This window comes from Oncorhynchus masou, chromosome 28 (genome assembly GCF_036934945.1).
Source record: "Oncorhynchus masou masou isolate Uvic2021 chromosome 28, UVic_Omas_1.1, whole genome shotgun sequence".
NCBI lineage: Eukaryota > Metazoa > Chordata > Actinopteri > Salmoniformes > Salmonidae > Oncorhynchus > Oncorhynchus masou.
Genome location: NC_088239.1, coordinates 23,590,379 through 23,616,138, shown reverse-complemented (window position 1 = coordinate 23,616,138; position 25,760 = coordinate 23,590,379). Strand labels below are relative to the sequence as shown.

At 40.5% G+C, this 25,760-nt stretch overlaps 3 protein-coding genes across 3 annotated transcripts in view; 2 read left to right on the top strand and 1 right to left on the bottom strand.

The window, feature by feature from the left end:
* Window positions 1–5,235: 5,235 nt before the first annotated feature.
* On the top strand, window positions 5,236–10,866 carry LOC135517389 (proteasome activator complex subunit 2-like). The gene is made up of 11 exons (XM_064941626.1): window positions 5,236–5,372; window positions 6,772–6,804; window positions 6,937–6,999; window positions 7,203–7,289; window positions 8,788–8,836; window positions 9,039–9,136; window positions 9,384–9,452; window positions 9,575–9,642; window positions 9,768–9,822; window positions 9,937–10,023; window positions 10,420–10,866. Exons 1-11 carry the CDS (start codon window positions 5,325–5,327, stop codon window positions 10,498–10,500), a joined length of 738 nt encoding a protein of 245 aa, XP_064797698.1. The 5' UTR covers window positions 5,236–5,324; the 3' UTR covers window positions 10,501–10,866.
* Window positions 10,867–11,113: 247 nt separating this feature from the next.
* Window positions 11,114–16,236, bottom strand: LOC135517388 (U6 snRNA-associated Sm-like protein LSm5). Its single transcript, XM_064941625.1, has 5 exons — window positions 16,173–16,236; window positions 13,805–13,900; window positions 12,788–12,815; window positions 12,632–12,704; window positions 11,114–11,436 (listed from the first exon to the last, which is right to left on the bottom strand). The coding sequence occupies exons 1-5, from the start codon at window positions 16,216–16,218 to the stop codon at window positions 11,404–11,406; spliced, it is 276 nt and encodes a 91-aa protein (XP_064797697.1). The 5' UTR covers window positions 16,219–16,236; the 3' UTR covers window positions 11,114–11,403.
* Window positions 16,237–16,647: 411 nt separating this feature from the next.
* The window catches only part of avl9 (AVL9 homolog (S. cerevisiase)), a 31,808-nt gene continuing 22,695 nt past the window's right edge, over window positions 16,648–25,760 (top strand). Inside the window, 2 exon segments of the mRNA XM_064941623.1 lie at window positions 16,648–17,558; window positions 20,979–21,099. Coding sequence (XP_064797695.1) covers window positions 17,475–17,558; window positions 20,979–21,099 — 205 coding nt within the window. The 5' untranslated portion in view covers window positions 16,648–17,474.

The window sequence follows — 25,760 nt, the reverse complement described above, 5'->3', positions numbered from 1 at the left end:
CCAAGCCGCACTGCTTCTTAACACTTCGTAACACAGCGCGCATTCAACCCAATGTGTCGGAGGAAACACCATGCACCTGGCGACCTGGTTAGCGTGCACTGCACGTGACCCACCACAGGGGTCGCTAATGCGCAATGAGACAAGGAAGTCCCTACCAGCCACACCCTCCCTAACCCGGACAACGCTAGGCCAATTGTGCGTTGCCCCACGGACCTCCCGGTCGCGGCCAGCTGCGGCATTGCCTGGGCGCGAGCCAGAGTCTCACAGCTAGCGCTGCGATGCAGTGCCCTAGACCACTGCGCCACCCGGGAGCCCCCCCCTCTTAATTTTGCCTACTGTTCTGACTTGGTGGTGCGCATGTAGCCTATAACCTGTTTTGAGAACTGTAATTATTGAATATTGTAAGAGCTTTAATTGTTAGCTTATATGCCCCCTTTATTTATCCTACGGTTCTGACATGGTGTACAGGGAGAACACTGTAAGAACAGCCCATGTTCTGAATTCTGTCACTGTACATTTCAAAAGTGCTGAACAAATAGTTACATTTACTACGTCCGTCCTAGCTCGCTCATTAATGTCTTAATTTAAATTAAGTATTACCTCTTATCTGCTTGTCACCCTTATGCCATAGTTTCTACATCTCAATTGTCATTAGAAACCACATTTGTTTAAGCAAGTCAGCCATATCACCTATGTTTTTTTTATTAGGCAATAAATGAGGCTGAATGAACTGCCAGACAAGGCTCCACTGATAGCCAGGTGTAACAGTGGTAAGGTGTTGGGACTGCTGTTGGGGCTCTGCTGTTGGGACAGCTTTATGTAGACCCTAACAGTTCTTGGGCACCGTTTGTCACCGTTATAGTGGAATTAATGTATTGTTTAGTGTTGTGTTGTATAGTGGCTTTGCTGGCATGCACCCCCCCTCCCCCTATTCTTTTGTTTTTCTTTGCCCTACCAAGATTTACATGCCATAATTGCCACAGAGTGCGTTAATTTTAAGATATAGGTTTAGACAATCACATATCACACAGTCATAGTAAGTACATTTCTTTCATCAATAATGAAACGGTGGTCCTTATCAGATATTTACATACTGGGCTATTAAGTTGTGGGAAGGAATACAATCTATACCACAACTGACTAGAAACAAACATAGCCCTACATTTAGGAAATCGCTAAATTAATATTGATTGGGAATATATTTTTGTTGTTTTTGTTGCCAGTTTGGCAGTCTACTATTCATTTGGCATTCACTAAAGTACAGTATCATGCTAAACTTCAGATTAGTGGACCGTTTTGACAAGAAACTTGTGAGAATATTTAGTATATGAAAAGTTCATCATCACCAGAAAAGAGAAGAATTCACACCTCTGAAGTCAGTGTTATCCATTTATAACACTGACTGAAGATCAAGGTGATGTGTGAGGTGACTGCAAGGGATAGAAGCAACGTAGTAAACGAATATCCAGGACACTCAAATTAGTGTGATATATTACGTTTGGTGTGGTATTAATTTGTGGATGTCCATCATCCATTTCATATCATACGAATTGTAATTTTTAACGTATCATATGTTACGAATTACAATTGTTACAATATGTTACAAACTTGCAATATGTATGACATGTTACGAATTCCAATTTGTTGTGGCTAAAGTTAGCTAGATTGCTAACACTAGCTAGGCTAGGGGTTACAGTTAGGGTTGCTAAACTTTCGTGAAAGCAGTGCACCACAAAGGAAACAGGGCGCCACCTGGGACACAGCCAATGTGAGGTAAGGACAGATATCATTACAACAACAACAACACACTACTGCAGAATGCTGTAGCCCAGGTACTCCCAAAATGTGGGGTACGCGCAATGCCGTCGGGGTACGCCAAATAAAAATGTGATTCACATAAAAAAAATTATAATCGGGGTACGGCAAATAAAAAATCTTCACATTTTCAGACAGTCCACTTATATTTTCCAATGGGGCTATGCATTTTGGTGAGGTTTTTTTCTCGACTGAGTAGCCCCAATTCACTGCCAAAAATAAAATTAAACCATCTAGTGTTCAGCGAAATAACAAACAGTGTCAAATACAGGTAGCCTTGTCAAATAATTAACATCCAATCACATTAACCGTTACTCTCTCGCGGGAATTTCACTAATGGTCGGTATGTAGCCAAACGTAGCTGCTGCTCATGTTGGTATCTGTACTGATGGCGCAAAGCCATGACAGGGAAACATAGTGGAGTGGTAACGTGTGCAAGCAGTTGCTCCCGAAGCCACTTGGGTACACTGCAGCATCCACCGAGTGGCTCTTGCTGCCAAGGGAATGCCTGACAGCTTGAAAGATGTTTTGGACACTACAGTGAAAATGGTTAACTTTGTTAAAGCAAGGCCCCTAAACTTGTGTATTTTCTGCACTATGCAATGATATGGGCAGCGACCATGTAAAGCTTTTACAACATACAGAAGTGCGCTGGTTATCAAGGGGCAAATTATTGACACTTTTTTAAATTGAGAGAAAAGCTTAAAGTTTTCTTTGCTGACAATAATTTTCACTTGTCTGACTGCTTGCATGATGACGAGTTTCTCACACGACTGGCCTATCTGGGTGATGTTTTTTCTCATTGAGGCTATGATTAAGAAGTTGGAGCTCTTCTCTGTCTGCATTACCAAGGACAACACACAGGTCTTTCCATCATGGTATGATTTTTTTGTGTGCAAATGAACTCAAGCTTATGGACAATGCCAAATGTGATATAGCGAAGCACCTGAGTTAGTTGGGTGCGCAATTACGCAGGTACTTTCCCAAAATGGATGACACAAACAACTGGATTTGTTATCCTTTTAATGCCTTGCCTCCAGTCCACTTATCGATATCTGAACAAGAGAACCTAATAGAAATTGCAACAAGCGGTTCTGTAAAAATGCAATTTAATCAGAAGCCACTGCCAGATTTCTGGATTGGGCTGCCCTTAGAGTATCCTACCTTGGCAAATCGTGCTGTTACAGTGAGGGAAAAAAGTATTTGAATCCCTGCTGATTTTGTACGTTTGCCCACTGACAAAGAAATGATCAGTCTATAATTTTACTGGTAGGTTTATTTGAACCGTGAGAGACAGAATAACAACAAGAATCCAGACAAACGCATTTCAAAAATGTTATAAATTGATATGCATTTTAATGAGGGAAATAAGTATCTCGTGTGATTTCTCTCCCTTAAACTTTTTTGGTCTTTACGGGGCATAGGTCATTCACAAATATCCTTCATCAGGATCAGTTCTGTGCAGTTTTCTCCACTTGTTTCAAGGATTTCCCCCCTATAACCTTCTCCAGCTGTGCCCTGACAAGTGGAAATGGTATTGTCAGTCAGTGGACTACTGGACAGAGTCTAATGCCATTATAAACTGTGTGGTTCCAACCCTGAATGCTATACCACGGGTATTACAAAACATTTAATTAAGTTGGTAACCAGTTTATAATAGCAAAAAAAGGCACCTCTGGGGTGTGGTATATGGCCAATATACCACATCTAAGGGCAGTATCCAGGCACTCCGCATTGTGTTGTGAACAGCCCTTAGACGTGGTATATTGGCCATATACCACACCCCCCTCATGCCTTATTGCATAATTATCCTGCAGCTTTTGCATTCATTCACCTCATATAACACCTATTGTCTGGTCATTACAGTAGGCCACAACAGTGGAGAGACCAGGGGCCGTATGTGTCAAGTTTTTTAGAGTAGGAGTATTTGATGTTGCACCAGTCTGGCCAGAACGGTAACTTGAAGAGCACTGTACCAGAACCTTGGTATTGTGTACATTACTAATCAGATGGAGAGAGCCCTTGGGCACCTGTTTAAGAGGAATCATTAACGCCCACATTTACCTGTTTTAGTTCACTGGGTGTGTTGAAGGACTAATCCTTTTAAAGAGGATTTTGAGGGAGTCATTTTCACAACCCAAGCTAATGGTTTAATAAGGATTAACCGTAATCAAAGATGTAATGTGATAATTAAATTAGATCCATTTTCCACTGTTTTTCCCCCAAATAGCACCATATTCCCTTTATAGTGCACTACTTTTGGCCAGAGTCCTAGTAAATTTTGATCAAATCCAATTTTATTTGTCCCAATTTTATTTGTCACAACCTTACAGTGAATTGCTTACTCACAAGCCTTACCAACAATGCTTTTCAGTCTCCTGATGGGGAAGAGGTTTTGTCGTGCCCTGTTAACGACTGTCTTGGTGTGCTTGGACCATGTTAGTTTGTTGGTGATGTGGACACCAAGGAGCTTGAAGCTCTCAACCTGCTCCACTACAGGCCCGTTGGTGAGAATGAAGGCGTGCTCGGTCCTCATTTTTCTGTAGTCCACAATCATCGCCTTTGTCTTGGTCACGTTGAGGAGCACGCACCCCTGAGGGTCCCCCGTGTTAAAGATCAGCATGGAGGATGCGTTGTTACCTACCCTTACCACCTGGTGGGCGGCCCGTCAGGAAGTCCAGGATCCAGTTGCAGAGGGAGGTATTAAGTCCCAGGGTCTTGATCTGAACATTAATTTGGCCTACTCATTGGGTGAGAAGAAAATTGATTCAGAATGTCTGACTATTTAGACTAGAGTATATGCAGGTAGAATACCTCCAAATGAAGACATTATTATAAATATAGTGAGGAAAGGTTTTTAGACATGTCCTCCTGGTTAGTCAAGCTTTCCTATTTGGATCCTAATAAAATACTAAATACCAAGTTTGACAAGCAATGGTATGTGTATGCCATTATCATAGGCTATATTTGTATGCATATGTATAAAACGTACACAAGGATAAGCTGCTATGCAGTGAAGGGTAGTCCAACAGTAAAGTGAAGACATCCATCACGGGGAAATATAAACCTTGATGTGTGCCGCCCTCTATTGGTCAATGATCATCAATGCGTTTGTGATGAAACTTTAATCAAAGCCAACTTCCATGTAAATGTAATATAATTATGCCAATGCCAACAAATGTGTTATATACACAATTATTGTGGGTTCACACAATTAAAATGTCCACAGTAAAGATGTTTTGTATGGGGAGTTTTGGTCTTGGTCGTCTCCAATAATGAGTTTGTGAGCAAGCAACTGTATCTGAAATGGCCATTTAATTCAATAGCAAACAAATGTGCAAAATATCAAGCGACTATATATTTGGTTGAAAATTTAATTCAGTGGGTGTGGCTTGATCAGGTGGTTTTCGAATGTAATCCTATGAAAACGAAAGTAGGCTACTTTGAGGAAATAGACTTACAACGACGGGCCTTTTACTTGATAATATTTTCACTAAACCGTTCTCAAAATGTCGAGATCATCTGTACTGAAAATAAAAGCTGTAAACGCAGTGAAGGTAAGCACTAACTAATGCATATGTTGTTATTAAGTGTTAAGCGTTAATTTAGCCGTTGTTTTTTGGCATCTCCACGATGTAGCTAGCTAACGTTAGCTACATTAGTTTAGCTTCGGTGCAACTCTCTTGGTTGCATCGAAGCTATATGTAGCCTAAATCACGTCAATGGACCAAGAAACATCGCTAGCGTTAATTGGGCTAAATGTTTTTTCTTACATAATGTTACCATTTAACTGTGCGCGAATGGTTGCATAAGAATACCTATATGTTATAACTACACTTTTTGTCTTGCGATATGGCCTGAAAAACAAACAACTTGTTACATTTTGTTCTGTTACGTTCAGCCGTTGTTAGTTGGAAAATTCCCTAGTCACTCTGCCAGACAGCCATTACTCATGCAAAAGCGAAAGCAAAACAAAACGGGTAAGAACGGTTTCAGTGGTTTACTTGATTGAGGGGGCGTTCCAGGCTATCTTTTTTTGCAGCCTGACCTAACACCACCAGAGTTTAGGTGTGTAAAGGTAGTTTACAATATTACACAATTATGATACACTGATCCTAATGTGCTTGTGAGTTTAAGTTATTTTATAGTATGAGTTTAGTGCACCTATTTCCACATTATGCACCACATAGACAACGGCTGCTTGCCAAACACTTAAGACACACCCTCAGACCTCAAATTAAGTAGACAATTCTAATGACGTGTTATGACGTCTGACGAATATACACTTCCAGGGCAAGGTAGGAAGGAATGATTTTTAAATGGACCGCCGTTGCCCGGAAAGTCGTCACTCGTTCATCCGAGATGATTGTGTTTTCAGCCACCGGTAGCTTGTGTGTGCATTATATGCGCTACCGTCAATTATGATTGCATGTCTACTTATTAACTATATAATTCAATAATATTCGCCTACTGTATGATAGCTAGCAAATTCATTAGCTAACTAACGTTAGCCTGCCTAGCTGGAACTTCTGAAGAAAGAAAATAACCAAACAAAAACATCATTACTTTTATAAGACGTGCTTTGTATTAGTAGCACTATTTAAAAATAACTTATTTACATTTGTTTTTACTTACACTTGTATGTTGACTCTATATTACCATTGAGGTTTTAAGTTTTGGCAGACTCTTAGCAGATGTACAATCGTCGCAAATTGAATTATGGGGCGTTTCAGGCATGGACGTGAACATAATTGTACACTCGCAAACTCCATTAAAAAAACAAGGGCTGTGGGGCTTAGGTTGCAAACTACCCTTGCTTGGCTAATAATTTGGGCCAACGACAAATATTGCTGCGGGCATTCCCCCAAGGGAATAAGGCGAGGGTAAGTGGACGAGGGTGTCTTTTATGAGTTTGAAACGCAGCCACAGTATCTTCTTTTCATCCCTTCGCCTTAGGTGGAGAACTTCCGCCAGTCTCTGTATCAACAGGTTAGTATGTGTTTGCCTTATTGTGTTAACAGATGTCTGCTGGTGCAATTGCATTACCATTTGAAGTAGAAAGGGGCATGCCATTGTGGCATAATGTTGTAGTTAGTTCTTACCTATTTCTGTTTTTTTTAGGCAGAGGATCTGTTTTCAAACTACATCCCATTGAAGATCACCCAACTGGACAACCTGCTGAAGGTAGGCCTCATTGGTTAGTTCACATCCCATGTATCACTGTCTGTTCCCACATTGTGAAATTAACCAACCTTTTCATCCATATCTTGTCCAACCGGCTCTACCTACTTTCCTCTCATCTATCTCTCCAATTCCCTCCCACTCCTCTTCTCCTTTATCCCTCCCGCTCTTCCTCCATCCCACTCTCCTTTCCATTTCTCTCCCAGGAGGAGGATCTCAGCATCACAGACCTGTCTACTCTCCATGCTCCTCTAGACATCCCTATACCAGACCCTCCTACTCCAGAGGATGAGGTGACTGGCTATCATGCTCTTCTAACCAAATACAAAATCTGCTATCAAATGGCACCCTATTTACTATTTAGTGAACTTCTTTTGACTAGGGCCCATTGGGCTACCCACAGGGCTCTGTTCAAAAGTAGCGCACTATATAGGCAACTGGGTGCTATTTGGGACACATACCATATACCATATACCCCGAACAAAAATATATAAACGCAACAAGTGTTGGTCACATGTTTCATGAGCTGAAATAAAGATCCCAGAAATGTTCCATGCGCATGAAAAGCTTATCTCAAATTGTGCACTTTTTTAAATATATTTTTCCCCCATCCCTGTTAGTGAGCATTTCTCCTTTGTCAAGATAATCCATCTACCTGACATGTGTGGCATATCAAGAAGCTGATTAAACAGCACAATCATTACACGGTTGCACCTTGTGCCGGGGTCAATACAAGACCTCTCTAAAATGTGCAGTTTTGTCACACAACACAATGCCACAGATGTTTCAAGTTAGTGTGCAAATTATATGTTGACTGCAGTAATGTCCACTAGAGCTGTTGCCAGAGAATAGACTGTTAATTTCTCTACCATAAGCCTCTTCAACATTGTTTTAGAGAATTTGGCAGTACGCTCAACCGGCCTCACAACCACAGACCACGTATATGATGTTGTGTGGGGGAGGGGGTTTCTGATGTCAACATTGTGAACAGAGTGCCCCATGGTGGGGTTATGGTATTGGTAGGCATAAGCTACGGACAACGAACACAATTGCATTTTATCAATGGCAATTTGAATGCACAGAGATACTGTGACAAGTTCCTGAGGCCCATTGTCGTGCCATTCATCCACCGCCATCGCCTCATGTTTCAGCATGGTAATGCACTGCCCTATGTCGCAAGGATCTGTACACAATTCCTGGAAGCTGAAAATGTCCCAGTTTATCCATGGCCTGCATACTCAGACATGTCACCCATTGAACCTGTTTGGGATGCTCTGGATTAGAGGTCGACCGATTATGATTTTTCAACGCCGATACTGATTTATTGGAGGACCAAAAAAAGCAGATGCCGATTAATCTGACGATTTTTATATATATTTGTAATAATGACAATTACAACAATGCTGATTGAACACACATTTTTACTTAATAAATCAATGAAATCAATTTAGTCTCAAATAAATAATGGAACATGTTCAATTTGGTTTAAATAATGCAAAAACAAAGTGAAAGTAAAAGTGCAATATGTGCTGAATGCTTATGTCTGAATTCTTATGTAAATGAGGTACCGTTTTCTTTTTATGCATTTGCCAATATCTAAACCTGTTTTTTTTTTTTTTTTTTTGTCATTATGGGGTATTGTGTGTAAACTAATGATTTGATTTAATACGTTTTAGAATAAAGCTGTAATGTAACAAAATGTGGAGAAAGTGAAGGGGTCTGAATACTTTCTGAATGCACTGTATATTTCACATGGTAGGCTACAGATTGACTAATTTATTCTCCCTCCAGGAAATGGAGACTGACAAGAATGATGATGATGAAAAGAAGAAGAAGAAGGGTAAGAGACAGTGGTTCAAGTCATGGCCTTCATTTAGGAGTGGTAGTTGCCATTCCTTAGCTCAAAACCAGTTCTTTTTAAAATAGGCTTCTAAAATAATTCCAAGTAGTGGGTATTTTATTATTTTCCATAAATGTATTTTATGTGGATGCAGGTGGTGGCAACTTACCAGTTGGTGTTGTTTTCCCTTGGTCTCTTTCAGCTCCAAAATGTGGCTTCATCAAAGGGAATGAGAAGATTGTGAAGCTACTTGACAGAGTCAAACCAGAGATCCTAGCACTGAGGGAGACAATCATTACAGTAAGAACTATAGAGATCCTACCACTAAGGGAGACCATTACAGTGAGAATCATACCGAGATCCTAGAACTGCGGAAGACCGCCATTACAGTAAGAATTAGACAGATGTCCGAGCACTGAGGCCATTACAGTAAGAATATGAAAAATAAAGCAACAGTGACCTCTTCTGGTCAAATGAGATGCAACACTCTGATATAGGCTGGTGAAGATTTAAATTTACTGTAGCAGTCATTGATGTTTGTTCTTAGGTGTCCTGCTGGATTCAGCATCTCATCCCCAAAATAGAGGATGGGAATGACTTTGGCGTTGCAATCCAGGTAAATGGTCAACACACATGTTTAAGGTCGTGGTCGTTCATGAAAAACATTAAACTGGTACAGATGGAATTGTATTCTCCTGATGTTTCATTAAAATCGACATTTCCATGTGTTACTTCCAGGAGAAAATCTTGGAAAGAATAGCTGCAGTGAAGACCAAAGTGGACGGCTTCCACACCAACATTAACAAGTATGATAGCTCGTCATACGTTCAAGTAACTTAGAGCAGTTGAGGTTATCATACATTGATCCTAAATTTGACGACAACCTTTGACAAAATAGATATACATTTCACAATAACTTTTGGTCCTTCAGGTACTTTTCAGAGAGGGGTGATGCAGTGGCTAAAGCCTCCAAGTTAACTCATGTGGTGAGAATTGGCATTTGTAGACACTACCCAATTTTGTATTCAACTGACCCATTGTCTGACACATGCCCTTCTCTTACTCATCCCCATATTTCTTCTCCTTCTTCCTGTTATCAGATGGACTACCGCTCTCTGGTCCATGAGAAGGATGAGGCTGTTTACTCTGACATCAGAGTCATCCTTCTGGACATCCGTGGCTTCTATGTGAGTGACCCTGTTCCCTATATAGTGCCCCTTATGGGTTCTGGTCAAAAGTAGTGCACTAAATAGGGAATAGGGTCTCATTTGGGACAGAGCCAAGATGCTACTACCATATACACGACTATAGTAGTGTGTATATACTGCTACTACTAACACTAGTCTATTATTATTAATAACATCATTAATCTATAAGAGGAATGGGTCAAAGGAATGAATTAATGTTTGTCGGATGTTTTTAGACCTCTAAAGTGAACTAATGTCAAGATGAAACTACGTCCCACAACTTGGTTTGCTTTAGGTCCAGCTATAAACCTCCAACCCCAAAGATAAGCTCCAGTGTACTATAAAAGATGCAAGAGCACTTACTTCAATGTTTCTATCTGTGTTTGTGTGCTACAGGCGGAACTGTATGACATCATCAGCAAGAACCTGGAAAAAGTCACTAATCCGAAAGGAGAAGAAAAGCCCTCAATGTACTGAGATATGCCTGAAGGGAAGGAATGAAAGAATAGTCAGGCTCAACAATGTGACATTTTTCAGGGGTATACTAAGATGGATTATAAGGATTGTTGGGACTGGCCAGCCAGGCTATTAGAACACAGTTTGAAATAACCCGGGTGACATTGTTCTATGCCATGTGATATTTGAAATGAGAGAATTTAGCTAGCGGCCTAGTTTGGCACATTTTCTACTAGCCTCAGGCTAGCAGACTTGTTTAATTTCCATCCTTTGGTGTCCTACTATACCAATCAGTCCTGTTTGTACATCTGCAACAAAGCTGCTTGGCTTTGTCCAGATTTGTCAGTTTCTTTTATTCATGCTAATAAACGCATCTTTAATGTTTAACACTGAACCTAGAGACTCATTTTGAAAACTTCCAGCGGACTTCTAGGGAAGACGCACCATAATGAATGTCTTTCCCCGCAGTTGAACTGTGACGATTTTTAACAAGTAAAATCATTGGGAAATTAACAGAAAATGACGGCTGACGTTCTGTGGTCAAAGGTGAGAGGACACCCGCCTGCTGGGCATGGCTAACATTCGTGTTGGTCTGTCTTGTCCTTTTAGGAGCTACAAATGAACACACTGGGGGTTGTTTATTTCCAATGACACTTATTCTATTTATTTATAAGAAAAAAATGTGTAGTTACACTACATGGTAGAAATGGTTTACATGTCAAAGGTCAAACCACCTGTTGCGCTGTACACACATTATCAAGGCTTCATTAGGGAAAACACTTGTTACAAAAATCTTCTCAAAACTGAAAGAAAGAACCCAAAATATAACATTATCACAAACTGACTAAAGTAAGTACTGATGGGAAGGCAAGTATACATCCACAAGAACATAAAATGTTTCAGATAAAAACTCTGCTTCTTTTTTCATACTTCAGGCCCTTCGCCTCCAGGTATGAGCTAGAACAGGAGAAGTAGTGACAATATATCATGCAGCAAGTGTTTGATAAGTTCAGCTTGAAATACCACTACTTGCGCCATCGCATTTCAAGAGGGCAGTCACGTGTGTTTGCAAAGACAAGTTTGAATACCGGTGTTTGGGCTCGTGAAGCATTATTGTTAACCCTTTAACTTATCTAATTGAAAAACATGTTGAAACAATTATTTCACCTTCAATTCCTATTACTAACAAATGAACTTCCAATAGTATTTTTTTTCTACTTGATGTTAATTTTGAAATCAACAGCGCTCTCTACCAGGTGGTTGAGAAGGCAGTCATACCAGCAATGCCATACTCAAATGGCAATTTGCATAACATTTTTAGTAATTTCAACAATATTACAAAAATGACAATAGGTATGCTTTTATAGGTAAGTATTAGCTAAGCATTGTATATTAAGGTCACATTATGGTAATTGTGTATGTCCAAACATGAATATTCAATTACATAGAAATTAATGCATTTTCAGGTGGTGGTTTGTGGAATGTCCCTCCAAAATAGTTGATTTCAAATGAGCCAGGGTTCTTCCACATCTTCAGACTACATTTTGAGATACTTAACAATGTGCACTTTTTTTTATTACTGTAGTAGTTATTTTATAGGTCGACCTTGAATGTGAATATTGATTAATTTACCTTATTGGCCATGAAATGTGTTTTTACGAATTGATGTTGCCTAATATAGTTTTGTCAACAATTTATATTTGAACCAAAATATATATATATTTTTTTTAAATATATGTACCCTATTCTTAGTCCACCATACTTTTACAGACATAAAATGTAAAAAAAACAACTAAAAATAGCAGTTAAACTATTTTCATATTCCTACTCTTCAAGGTCTCTACTAATGGGAATGGTGCAATATTAATCCCTCACCAATTGAATTCCTGCCTTTTATCCCATATCTTTAGTGACTGAGTTTTCTTATAGCCCTCTAAGTGGGCAAAGTTAGAGTGCCACAACACTGAACCGCAGGAACCCAAAAATATACAAAATAATGTAAAGTGGTGCTGGGGGAGTTGACCAATTAAGTTCAAGTGTAGGTTGTTTTCATATCCACTTATAAATCCATTGTCAAAACATGCTCTACCAGCCGGCTGAGAATAGGCTTAAAGGGTTATTAAGCAAAGCATCATGACCTCATTACACCTACCATGGTGATGTTGTTGCCGTTAAGTAGGATCTGGTCCAGTTTGGTTATCCTTCTTCCCTCCGGTGTGATTTCACTAAAACACAGTCATTAAGGAGAAGGATAAAACCTGTCCAGAATCATCAGATCTGAAAGGATTTAATGGGTGAAAGTACTTACAATTCTGTCACGTCCTCCAACACCATGTCTGAAGAGGTGGGTGAAGGATCAACTGTATATTTACTGACAAAAACTGAACAGAAATAACGCATCATGTAAATCGTTCGTCCCATGGTACATGGGCTGAAAAAGGTGATATGAGAAATGTTCTATATGCACACAAAGCTTATTTCTCAAAAATGTTGTGCACATTGCTCAAAAATGTTGTGCACAAATGTGTTTACATCCCTGTTATTGAGGACCATTTCTCAAAAATGTTGTGCACAAATTTGTTTACATCCCTGTTATTGAGCATTTCTCCTTTGCCAAGATAATCCATCCACCTGACAGGTGTGACATATCAAGAAGCTGACAGCATGGTCGGTACACAGGTGCACCTTGTGCTGGGGACAATAAAAGGTCACTAAAATGTGCAGTTTTGTCACACAACACCATGCCACAGCTAACTGCAGGAATGTCCACCAGAGCTGTTGCAAGATAATTTTTCTAACATAAGCTGCCTCCAACATCGTTTTAGAGAATTTGTCAGTACGTCCAACCGACCTCACATCCGCAGATGGCGTGGTGTGGGTGAGTGGTTTTCCGATGTCAACGTTGTGAACAGAGTGCCCCATGGTGGGGTTATGGTATGGGCAGGCATAAACTACGGACAACGAACACAATTGCGTTTTATCAATGGCAATTTGAATACACAAAAATACTGTGACGAGATCCTAAGGCCCATATGTTATGCATCTGTTGGTGACATATACCATATATGTATTCCCAGTCATGTTTAATCCATAGATTAGGGCCTAATTAATTTATTTCAATTGACTGATTTCCTCATATGAACTGTAACTCAGTAAAATCAATTAAATGATTGCATGTTGCGTTTATATTTTTGAATAGCATAAATGACTACAGTAACAATGTTTGAATTGAATAGATTGCAAAACTACTGCTAAAGTGCAAAACCTTCATTAAAATGAACGACAAATAATGAGACGTTATGTAGGACATTTCCAGAAAGGATACTGACAAAATCATCGAAACCCAACAGGGTGCCGACAATTTCTTTGTCGTTTTTCATGACTATATGGATTCGGGAACCTATACATTTGTCCACGAGCTCTGGAAGAGAACACAAAGAGGAGATGTTGAAATCACATGATTACTTGCATGACCTATATCTATCCTACCCTGCCTTTCTAAGGTCTTCGAAAGCCAAGTTAAAAACAGATTACCGACCATTTTGAATCCCACCGTGCCTTCTCCGCTACGCAATCTGGTTTCAGAGCTGGTCATGGGTGCACCTCAGCCACGCTCAAGGTCCTAAACGATATCATAACCACCATCGATAAGAGACATTACTGTGCAGCCGTCTTCATCGACCTGGCCAAGGCTTTCGACTCTGTCAAACACCACATTCTTATTGGCAGACTCAACAGCCTTGGTTTCTCAAATTACTTCCTTGCCTGGTTCACCAACTACTTCTCTGAGAGAGTTCAGTGTGTCAATCAAAGGGCCTGTTGTCCGGACCTCTGGCAGTCTCTATGGGGGTGCCACAGGGTTAAATTCTCGGGCCAACTCTCTTCTCTGTATACATCAGCTACAGGGCGCTATTCTCCACTATCGTCTGGACTCAATGATACACTCATGTCCCCCGGAAACCACTTCGTACATAAAACATTCTCCATTCAGGCTGCATAGGTGTCGTTTCCTCAACGTGATTTAATATTCCACCAGCTTAAAAAAAGAGGGAAATATGCCTACCGTCTTAACAAAACACAATTTTCCACCACCATTTTCGGATTTTCTGACAATTTACGAATGTTGCATACCAAGTTCAGCCAATTCAGGTGCAGTCTTTTGTTTACCCCTTGCGGTATTCAACATCGGGAAGTAGCATTAGTCACTCGAGCACAGTGGTGGAAAATAGTGTTTTATTGAGACAGTAAGCATATTTTTCAGTTTTGTTTGGTCTTTAAATCAAGTTAAAGAGGGAACCGACACCTTTGCAGCCTGAATGGAGGATGATTATGTACGAACCAGTCGCCAGGGGACGAGTGTATTATCGGCAGTGCAGATTAATGTATGACGCCATGTTGCAAATGACGTATGGAATAATAGCGCCATCTAGCGATTTTTAAGATTAACTTGTCAACCCCAGGTAGCCTAGTGGTTAGAGCATTGGGCCAGTAACCGAAAGGTTGCTAGATTGAATCCCTGAGCTGACAAGGTAAAAATCTATTGTTTTGCTCCTGAACAAGGCAGTTAACCCACTGTTCCTAGGCCGTCATTGTAAATAAGAATTTGTTCTTAACTGACTTGCCTAGTTAAACAAAGGTAAAAAAAAATAATGTTTTTGCTTTATTTGGCAGTTAAAGGTGCACTATGCAGAAATTGCTCCATTTCCTGGTTGCTAAAATCCAAATAGTTCACCTAATTTCAGTTTGTGACAAAACAAGCAAGCATGGTGTAGAGAATTATTGTACCATCATCAAATATCTTTTCCATAACCAACATTTTTATTTTCATCTGTTTGAAGCTGGTGTACAAAACCAAGACACAACAACGAACAGGAAGCATAGAAATAACACAGAGACCAGATCTACCGCTTCTTAGACTTGCTTTCAATGAGAATGACAGATGTATAACCCACTTCTATGTGAATTTAGTAGGGTCACCCAAAAAGTGACATATTGTAGCTTTAATATAGTCCTTTTTTATTTAATCTCTTGAGATGGGTAAACTTGTTTATGAAGATGAACATATGCTCTTTATGACAATGTTAAGAGGTGAAATCTTTGTCATATTTTTAAAAACCAAATGACACTTCTCAAAAGGCACTGAATTGATGGAACGACCATGCTATCACAGAACAAAAATCGTTACATCTAACATGTAGAAATTATGATAACATTTTTTAACATTGAGGCAAACAAAAGATGTGCAGCATGTGTCCCTTCTGAACAGTTTTAACGTTGGTTTGAAGTTTCTATATGATCAAAGAGTTATTGAAATGTGAATAGTTTGATCATGCACTTCGTTGATGGTCCCTAACTTGTTGCGTTGACCATGCGCTAAGCTGCCTACACCGTTGCTGTGCGATTATTAAACTCGGTTCGGAATCGGGGAAAATTCAAACCTGTGAAATGTTGTACACATTTTTTTCTTTCATAAAGAGCCTGAGGTCTGTAGCTCAAATGGTTAACGAGCTATTGGTGTTTGAACGTCCGAATGTCGAATCTCAAACCAACTTCACCAGTGCTATACCTTAGCAATACTGCTAACATGACTCCTGCATGTCATATCTGTCGCAACACGACTTCAAGCGTTAGCAACGTACTTGGTATCTGTAAAGCTAGCTGGACATTAAAATTATTAACAAAATCAAACAAACCAAGTGGGAGCAACTGTGATGGATTTGTAGCTGGGGTGGCCGCCATGTTTAGTTTGAAAAAGACGGAAGTAATCGATTGAAAAATGGACGATAGGAATCATCAGACTACAACAGTCGAACACAGACGGTGGTACCCATCGTTTGGTGCGACGCAGACGGTTGTGTCCTGCTGAGTCTTCATCCGACAAAGTCCAGTGATCATGTTGCAGCAGTGTGTAGGAGGGATATTTCCAAATGTGAGAAGTGCGTAGAAGGGCATGAGACAAAGGAATGTCTAGTATCGGTGGAGAAAATCTGTGTTAACTGTAGGGGTGCCCATGGTGCTGGAGATCAGAAGTGTCCGGTGAGAGAAAGGCAGGTTGAGGTTGCCAGGATCAAAGTGGTACAGAAGGTGTCATATGCTGAGGCAGTGAAGAGTGTAGTAGGTCCGGGGCGAGGGATCCTAACGATCCCTGTGAGTAGGCCAAGGCCAAAAGAGAGTGATAGGAATAATATGTGCTTCAGTAAGGTTGGTTTCTTTAGCGTTCATAGCCATGGTTATCAACTGTACTGCAGAAATTGAACGTAAATCACAGAACATAAATGTTGTGGTAGCAGCTGCAGAGAAGTATTTGGGTGTACGAGATTTTACTGCAGAAGAGTTAAGTGTGTTTAATTAGTGTCCTGTCCTCACAGGCTGCCATCCTGGTGTAGGATCAGATAGGGCCAAGTAGTGGAAGGTCGTAATGGGTGTAGGTTTCTTCCCTTTTCCCCGTCCCTTTTCCTAACCTTTTTGTTTCACAGTGTAATGCATGTACATTCCAGAACAGTAGGTGGAAACACAAGGCTAGATAAGAGAAATAGATGAGTAAGGAGGCCGACCGACCTTGAACTCCACTACAGTAGGTGGCAGTGTATGCACCTTTCAGTCGGTTGCGATCCGCCAATACAGATTTAAAGAAGAATTGCACTAATTTCTATTTTTACACCAGCGCTACGCTGTTTTTGTGTTATGATCAATTAATATTTAAAGGAAATAATCATTTAACAGAACAGAAAAAAGTTACCGTGATGTATTCCGTGGGCCAAATCATGTAAAAGACTGGTGAAATCAATACCCAAGCGGTGGCGCTGCATTTGAGTGACGTCATGCTACTACTGCAACATGACTGGAACAGACGAAGAGGAAGAGAAAATCCATTGCGTTGATTGCGTGACTGCGGACGTTGATTCGAGGAGCAGAAGCAGCACCGCTCGTTCCAACCCTGTTTACATTGATATCTCAGGTGAAAACAACACATAACTGCCCAAATATCTGCGGCCATGGAGTCGCATGTCAAAGAGGAACTCAAGGGACCCGTGTTGCATATCGTGGTGGTCGGATTTCACCACAAGAAAGGCTGTCAGGTACGTCAAGCTCGGGTGGCATGCTAACTAGCTCCCCGTGCCAGTTTTTTTTTTTAGTAGCAGAAAATGCACCGGAGAGCTGCTCCTACCAGGCTACACAACACGTCGAGCATTGGGTAATGCCTGAGTGAGGGTGCGAGTCAAATGGGTATTTGACTGATCAGCAACAACAACCCACCCAGGGACCGTTCCTGTTCTGTTCTACCGACCACTGGTTTGACAGACACATACTGCTGCCTGGAAGGAAGTCATTGATCACTTGTTGCTTATGGAAGAGCACTTATGGAGTAGACCAGGAGGGTATTACTAACACAGTTGTAAACAATCAGAGACCACCTTGTTGGATTACCTAGAATTCATGGTAGTGCATGGTGAAGTCGTGCTGTGTTGTGATGAAGCCTAACTATCTAGATTTATATGGGCCCGGAGGCACACTGATAACAGGCTTATTTATGTAAGAGATGGTATGATGCCTGTGCACCATTTATTAACTGCAATCAATGCCAAGTACTGAAACTGTGCATTAATTTGCACTTTTAACTGACATGAGATTTCATCTGAGATCTTGTCTCTCCATGGCTCATTAACTCACTCTTAGCCAGAGCTTTGTATTTCATCCTGCCAATGTTTGCACTAATTGCCTATACTGCCTCAGTTCTGTGACTGTGTTAAATAACCTATTATTGACAAATCCAAAGAGATATCCACAGCCTGCAATGTTGTTGTCACTGTGATTTTATTTTTTAGGGATTCGGATAAAGTTTAGAGAGTCACTGACAAGTGAAGGAGAGCTTGACAGACACGCTGCATATAATGTTCACAACAAGGCCGAAGGGCAGTGTTTTACACCTAGTTAGGAACCTAGTGAAAGTGTGTGTGTGAAATTAACAGGGACAAGAAGATTATTGCAATGAACTTGAGTTATTATCTACAGAGCTTCTGAAGAGGAAGGGCTATCCCTCCAGAGGTACACATAGGCCAGCAGTCTTCCATAAAGAACGGATGGGGAGATTTACTGCACATGTTTTCAACCAACACAATTAGCCCACAGGCCTTGCTGTATGTGTGTGAGTTATGCCCATTAGCTCCTGCTCAATAAAGTAGCCCAGCCTACTGCATGCACATAAGTCTTTATAAAAAAATAACAGAAAGTCCTAGGCTCTGACTTGTTTTGCATTGCAGCCACAGACTGGACAAAATATTCTTCTTCAATTTATATTAGACTCTGTCAGTTTCTGTTCCGTTAATGCCATCTTAGCCATGTCTTAGTACCCTACCTTTCATGCACCACAGAGCCAACAGCCTGCTGCAAGAAGTTCATCAAGACAACAACGACCACTTTGTGTTCTGTTTCTTTGTTACTGGCTGCTCTCCACCTTACTGCCTGCCCCTTTGTCCTGAAGTAAGTCTGCCTGTTTCAGAGCTCTCGGAGACCCAGCTGCTGCTCATTCTGACAGCCGGATGAAAGGGGTGTGTGTGTGTGTGTGTGTGCGCGTTACAAACATGCCCAAACCCACCCCCTTCCCCCTGTGATCACTACCACCAAACCGGTTAAAGACAGACCAGACAGAGGGTTTTCTTTGTCAGGTAATAGCCTAGGTGTTCACTCGAGGGGTAGGTTGCATCTCAAATGACACTCTGTTCCCTTTTATAGTCCATTACTTTTGACCAGAGTCCTGAGGGTGCCTTGTCAAATGTAGTGCACTATATAGGGAATGTGGTGGAATTTGAGACATGGAGGTGGAGTGGTATTGTCTGTTACCTGATAGGAGACCTACTGGGTTAGACTGGGTATCACTAGATTAGGTTCTTGTCTTTCTGGCAGGGGGGCCTCGCTGACTTTGTCTCTCTCTTGCTCTTTCTCTCTGTCTATCAATTCATTTCAAAGAGGCTTTATTGGCATGAGAACATATGGTTACATTGCCAAAGAAAGTGAAATAAACAAAAGTGAGAAGAAACAAAATCATCTCTCTCTCTCTCTGGGACCTGGGTAAAAGTAGTGCACTATATACAGTATAGGTGCCATTTGGGATGCATCCTGGGTGTGGGGTACCTTAGAGCCTCACTCCCCCTCCCCTCAGAACTGCAGTTAGGGAGAGCGAGACCTCTCTGTGGGGGTAGTTGTGTGGATCCTACACCTCACCTGTTCTTTCGTGGCACTAGAGAGCCTAGATGACACCTGTCTGTCACGTGTGTGGCTCTGTCAATAGAGGGATCAATGATTGGTGTAGGGACTGGGGAGGGGACATGGATATGGTACTAAGGAGAGTGATAGCTCTCTGGTTTCTATTGCTCCATGGTCAAAAGTAGTACACTACATAGAGAATAGGGTGCCGTTTGGGGCTTACTCACAGTTATTTTATTGCCTTTTTCTTAACTGCAAAAATATAGCCCTACACAATTGCAACAACAAATCATCCTGGACTTTTAATTTGCACAGCACCAATGGCATAATTCCTTAGCAAATGTAGCCAGTATAAATGAGCAATTGCATAATAATTGCACATTACATATTATGTACTATTAGCCAAGGTTGTGGTTATTTGGCTTTTGGCCTGACCAAAATAGTAAACACAGCCAACAAAGTAATTTAGTCGACCACCGGCACATTTGAGCAGTCTGTTCAACAAGGCAACCAAAAAGAAGGCACTGGCCGTTGTTGGCGACCCCCCCCCCCCTCTTCACCCTCAGTTGGAGAGGCTTCCCACTGGCCGGCGGTTCAGAATGCCCATCGCCAAGAAAAACATGTTCAAACATTCCGTCGTTAATTGTGCTGTTGGATGATTAAATGCAAAGTAAGTTGTATCAGCATATGTACTGCTCTATCCAGTGCAGTTGGGACAGCGGTCAGTTGTGAGTGAATGTGTTAATGTCCTCTATGTTGGTAGTGGATGTAACATGATGGACTGACTCGTTTAAATGTGTCTGATGTGAGAATGTATGTGATCATTTTTAATGGAAGGTGATGCCAAAGAAACATTTCCATTCTGGATGGGCAATAAAGTTTTATTCTATTTCCACCACAAAGCTACAGGCGTCTTGTTGAACAAGTTGATGAACAGCTGATAACAAACAGGACCTTGAACATGTTCCGCACAATATCTAGAGGCTGCTGTGACTCATAGTCACATGATGATGAGTGTGAATAGCTCTCTTCATCTGGGTTACTGTTGTTATGCATGTTGTCCTTACTGTACACAGTGTATGAGCTATTATTTTCCCTAACAAATTAAGAGACATATTTTTGAATTGTGTGCATTTGCCCTACTTGCTTTAAGTTTAGTCATTTTACTCCCTGGACTATGCTAAGTCAATCTGGTCCTTGCCTAAGACAGCTAGCGTTGGAGTTTTGTGGATTAGTAGGATGGATACTGAGTATTGTATCATTATTTTTGCATTGTTTTCTCTCTCTCTCCTCAGGTGGAATACTCCTACCCTCCACTCATCCCTGAGGAGGGCCATGACAGCAGCAACCTGCCCGAGGAGTGGAAGTACCTGCCTTTCCTAGCCCTGCCTGACGGGGCACACAACTACCAAGAAGGTACATAGGATGGGTCCCAAATGGCACTCTATTCCCTTTATAGTGCACTATTTTTGACCAGGGCCCATAGGGTGCAATTTGGGATGCACCCAGTCACTTTTGCTTCTTTTCTTTCTTATCTGTCCATCTGTTATTACACTGCTACTGATAGTTTTCACAAAATGTCAAGTGGAACGTTCAACCCCTCTCTTTGCCCCTGCAAGACTGTTCTCAGCCAACTTACCTGGTAAATTGATAGGTAAATAAATGAAGTAAAAATAATCTCTGCTGATGAGTCACCATTACCTCAGTGGAAAAATAGACGACATATCTTTGTCATCATGTTTGGCTTCAGCTTTAAAAGGCTACTGCTCATGTTAGAATGCAGAATCAGCAGGAAGGCTGGAAATGATAGTTTAAGCTAGTTATATAGCCTAGCTGTGGTGCAGTGGATGACTGTGATTGTGTTGCTCTGCTGTGCTCTTTTTGGTAGTGTTGCCCTGAGGCCCTCCATCTTGTCAAAGCCTCCTTCTGTTCGTAATATCACTGAGGCCAACAGGCCCGGCTCGTTAGTTAGCACTCATCATGTGATGTGATTTACTTTTGGTCTGCTGTCCTGCCTAGCTTGTTGTGTTGTAGTCAGTTGTACAACTACAATGTGTCTTCCGCATTGAACCCAACCCCTCTGAAAGAGAGGTAGTGAACAATATTGAAGTACAACTGAACCATAAAAGCAACTTCTCCTTTCGAAAACGTCCTATGTGGCATCGATATGAGTCAGAAACAGTTATTCTCGTGCCAAAATTGACTACAAAGTGTAAATAGGATCATTTTGGTCATAAAGTCACTTGTCCAAAACTGAGATTTGTGAGATAATTAGAAAGTAATTGTATGTCACAGAATGAAGGGTACCGTAACACTTTTCTGTTTATTTCAATCCTGGCCACATGCTCACAGTTGGCAGATCCCAAGTAATCATCAATTTGGAGCACAGCTGCCCAGTACCCGATCTTAATGCCCATGGTCAATTTTTATTGTATTTGTATTTATTATGGATCCTCCTCTTCCTGGGGTCCAGCAAAATGAAGGCAGTTTATTCAATTTTAAAAACATTATAATACATTCACAGACCATGTGTCCTCAGGCCCCTACTCCACCACTACCACATATATACAGTACAAAACCCATGTGTACGTGTGTGTAGTGCGTATGCTATCATGTGTCTATGCATGTGTCTATGCATGTGTCTGTGCCTATGTTTGTGTTGCTTCACAGTCCCCGCTGTTCCAAAAGGTGTTTTTTTTTTTTATCTGTTTTTTATTTTTAAATCAAATGTTACTGCTTGTATGAGTTACTTGATGTGGAATAGTAGTCATGTAGTCATGGCTCTATTTAGTACTGTGTGCCTTCCATTGTCTGTTCTGGACTTGGGGACTGTGAAGAGACCTCTTGTGGCATGTCTTGTGGGGTATGCATGGGTGTCTGAGCTGTGCGCCAGTTGTTCAAACAGACAGCTCGGTGCATTCAACATGTCAGTACCTCTCAAAATACAAGCAGTGATGAAGTCGATCTCTCCTCCACTTTGAGCCAGGAGAGATTGACATGCATATTATTCATATTAGCTCTATGTGTACATCCAAGGGCCAGCCGTGCTGCCCTGTTCTGAACCAATTGCAATTTCCATAAGTCATTTTTTTGTGGCACCTGACCACACGACTGGACAGTAGTCCAGGTGTGACAAATCTAGGGCCTGTAGGACCTGCCTTGTTGACAGTGCTGTCAACACAGGTAGAGCAGGTTCTTATCATGGACATACTTCTCCCCATCTTAGCTACTATTGTATCAAATATGTTTTGACCATGACAGTTTACAATCCAGCGTAACTCCAAGCAGTTTAGTAACCTCAACTTGCTCAATTTCCACGTTATTTACAAGATTTAGTTGAGGTTTAGGGTTTAGTGAATGATTTGTCCAAAATACAAAGCTTTTAGTTTTAGAAATATTTTGGACTAACTTATTCCTTGTCACCCACTCTGAAACTAACTGCAACTCTTAAGTGTTGCAGTCATTTCAGTCGCTTTAGTAGCTGACATGTATAGTGTTGAGTCATCCGCATACATAGGCATTCTGGTTTTCCTCAAAGCCAGTGGCAATTCATTAGTAAAGATTGAAAAATGTAAAGGGCCTAGACAACTGCCTTGGGGAATTCCTGATTCTATCTGGATTATGTTGGAGAGGCTTCCATTAAAGAACACCATCTGTGTTCTGTTAGACAGGTAACTCTTTATCCACAATATAGCAGGGGGTGTAAAGCCATAACACAAGTTTTGCCAGCAGCAGACTGATCGATAATGTCAAAAGCCGCACTGAAGTCTAACAAAACAGCCCCCAAAATCTTTTTATGATCAATATCATCAATTCTCATCCAATCATCAGTCGTTTGTGTAAGTGCTGTGCTTGTTGAATGTCATTTTCTATAAGCATGCTGAAAGTTTGTCAATTTGTTTTACTGTAAAATAGCATTTGTATCTTGTCAAACACAATTTTTTCCAAAAGTTTACTATGGGTTGGTAAAAGGCTGAATTGGTAGGCTATTTTAGCCAATAAAGGGGGCTTTAACATTCTTCGGTAGCAGAATGACTTTTGCTTCCCTCCAAGCATGAGGGCACACGCTTTTCTAATAGGCTTAAATTGAAGATGTGGCAAATAGGAGTGGCAATATCATCCGCTGTTATCCTCAGTAATTTTTCATCCAAGTTGTCAAACCCCGGTGGCTTGTCATTGTTGTCAAGACAACAATATTTCTTTCACCTCTTCCACACTAACTTCACGGAATTTAAAATTACAATGCTTGTCTTTCATAATTTGGTCAGTTATGCTTGGATGTGTAGTGTCATCATTTGTTACTGGCATGTTATGCCTAAATTTGCTAATCTTGCCAATTAAAAAAATCATTAGTGGTTGGCTATCAGTTGGTTTTGTGATTTAATGAGCCATCTGTTTTAATGAATGATGGAGCTGAGTTTTCCTTTTTTCCCAGAATTTAATTTATTAAGGTGCTCCAAAGCTTTTTTTAACTTTCTTTATTTCATTTATCTTGGTTTCATAGTGTTGTTTCTTCTTCTTCTTTTTATTCAGTTTTGTCACATGATTTCTCAATTTGCAATAAGTTTGCCAACAGCCCCAAAACATCACTGCTCTGGAGGAGATCTGCATGGAGGAATGGGCCAAAATACCAGCACAAGGTTTTCACACACTGTTGAAGACAGAAAACGTTTGACCTCTGTCATTGCCAACAAAGGGTATATAACAAAGTATTGAGAAACTTTTGTTATTGACCAAATACTTATTTTCCACCATAATTTGCAAATACATTTTCTGGATTTTTTTTCTCATTTTGTCTGTCATAGTTGAAGTGTACCTATGATGAAAATTACAGGCCTCTCTCGTCTTTTTAAGTGGGAGAACTTGCACAATTGGTGGCTGACTAAATACTTTTTGCCCCACTGTACATTATATTAGGCCCAGCCTTTGGAACTTTGGTTTTCCTAGATATGGCTAATATATTGTGATCACTACATCCGATGGATCTGGATACTGCTTTAAAGAAAAGTTCTGCAGCATTAGTAAAGATGTGATCAATACATGTTGATGATTTCATTTCTGTGTTGTTTGTAACTACCCTGGTAGTTTGACTGATAACCTTGAACCAAGTTGCAGGCACTGGTTACAGATTTAAGCTTTTTCTTGAGTGGGCAGCTTGATGAAAGCGTGTCAATATTTAAATCACCCAGAAAATATACCTCTGTTGATATCACATACATTATCAAGAATTTCACTCATGTTACCCAGATACTGACTGTTAGCACGTGGTGGTCTGTAGCAGCTTCCCACCAGAATGGGCTTTTGGTGAGGCAGATTAACCTGTAGCCATATTGCTTCAACAGTATTTGACATGAGATCCTCTCTAATCTTTACAGGAATGTGGTTCTTAATATAAACAGCAAATTTGGTTTGACATTCAATATCCCTATGAGGCTAGTTGGGAACCATCAGTAAATTACACAATGTACATGGGAAAATATATTTTTAAATGTCAATGACTTTAAAACCTCAAAGCAACTTTTAATTGTAGAAATGAATCTACAAATATTGAAAGCATATAATAAGACAACTAAAAGGTGTGCAACATTAAAATATTGTCCCATTTACATTGTGTAATTTATTGACAGTCCCTAACTAGCCCAACAGATCAGCTATCTAAAGTCAAACCCATTTTGCCACAAGGTGCACACCTGATGATTGGAGAAAAAACTTTAAGCTACTTCCAGATACAAGACCAAGTTAGTGTTTAAAGTTCAAATCAAATTTATTGGTCACATACACATGACTAGCAGACGTTATTGCGAGTGTAGCGAAATGCTTGTGCTTCTAGTTCCGACAGTGCAGCAATATCTAACAAGTATTATCTAACAATTCCACAATACCTAATACACACATCTATGTAAAGGAATGGAATAAGAATATATAAATATATGGATGGGCAATGTCCGAGTGCATAGGCTAAGATGCAATAGATAGTATAGAATACAGTATATAAATATGAGATGAGTAATGCAAGATATGTAAACATTGTTAAAGTGGCAAGTGTTCCATTTATTAAAGTGGCAAATGATTTCAAG

What these genes read in the sequence shown, in the direction of transcription:
- LOC135517389 (XM_064941626.1), top strand. Translation starts at nt 5,325, where the DNA reads ATGTCGAGATCATCTGTACTGAAAATAAAAGCTGTAAACGCAGTGAAG. An exon ending in GCCAGTCTCTGTATCAACAG is followed by an intron (nt 6,805 to 6,936) that starts GTTAGTATGTGT and finishes TGTTTTTTTTAG; the next exon opens with GCAGAGGATCTGTTTTCAAA. An exon ending in ACTTTGGCGTTGCAATCCAG is followed by an intron (nt 9,453 to 9,574) that starts GTAAATGGTCAA and finishes TGTTACTTCCAG; the next exon opens with GAGAAAATCTTGGAAAGAAT.
- LOC135517388 (XM_064941625.1), bottom strand. Translation starts at nt 16,218, where the DNA reads ATGGCGGCCACCCCAGCTACAAATCCATCACAGTTGCTCCCACTTG. An exon ending in ATCACAGTTGCTCCCACTTG is followed by an intron (nt 13,901 to 16,172) that starts GTTTGTTTGATT and finishes GTTCTCTTCCAG; the next exon opens with AGCTCGTGGACAAATGTATA. An exon ending in GGGTTTCGATGATTTTGTCA is followed by an intron (nt 12,816 to 13,804) that starts GTATCCTTTCTG and finishes CCACCTCTTCAG; the next exon opens with ACATGGTGTTGGAGGACGTG.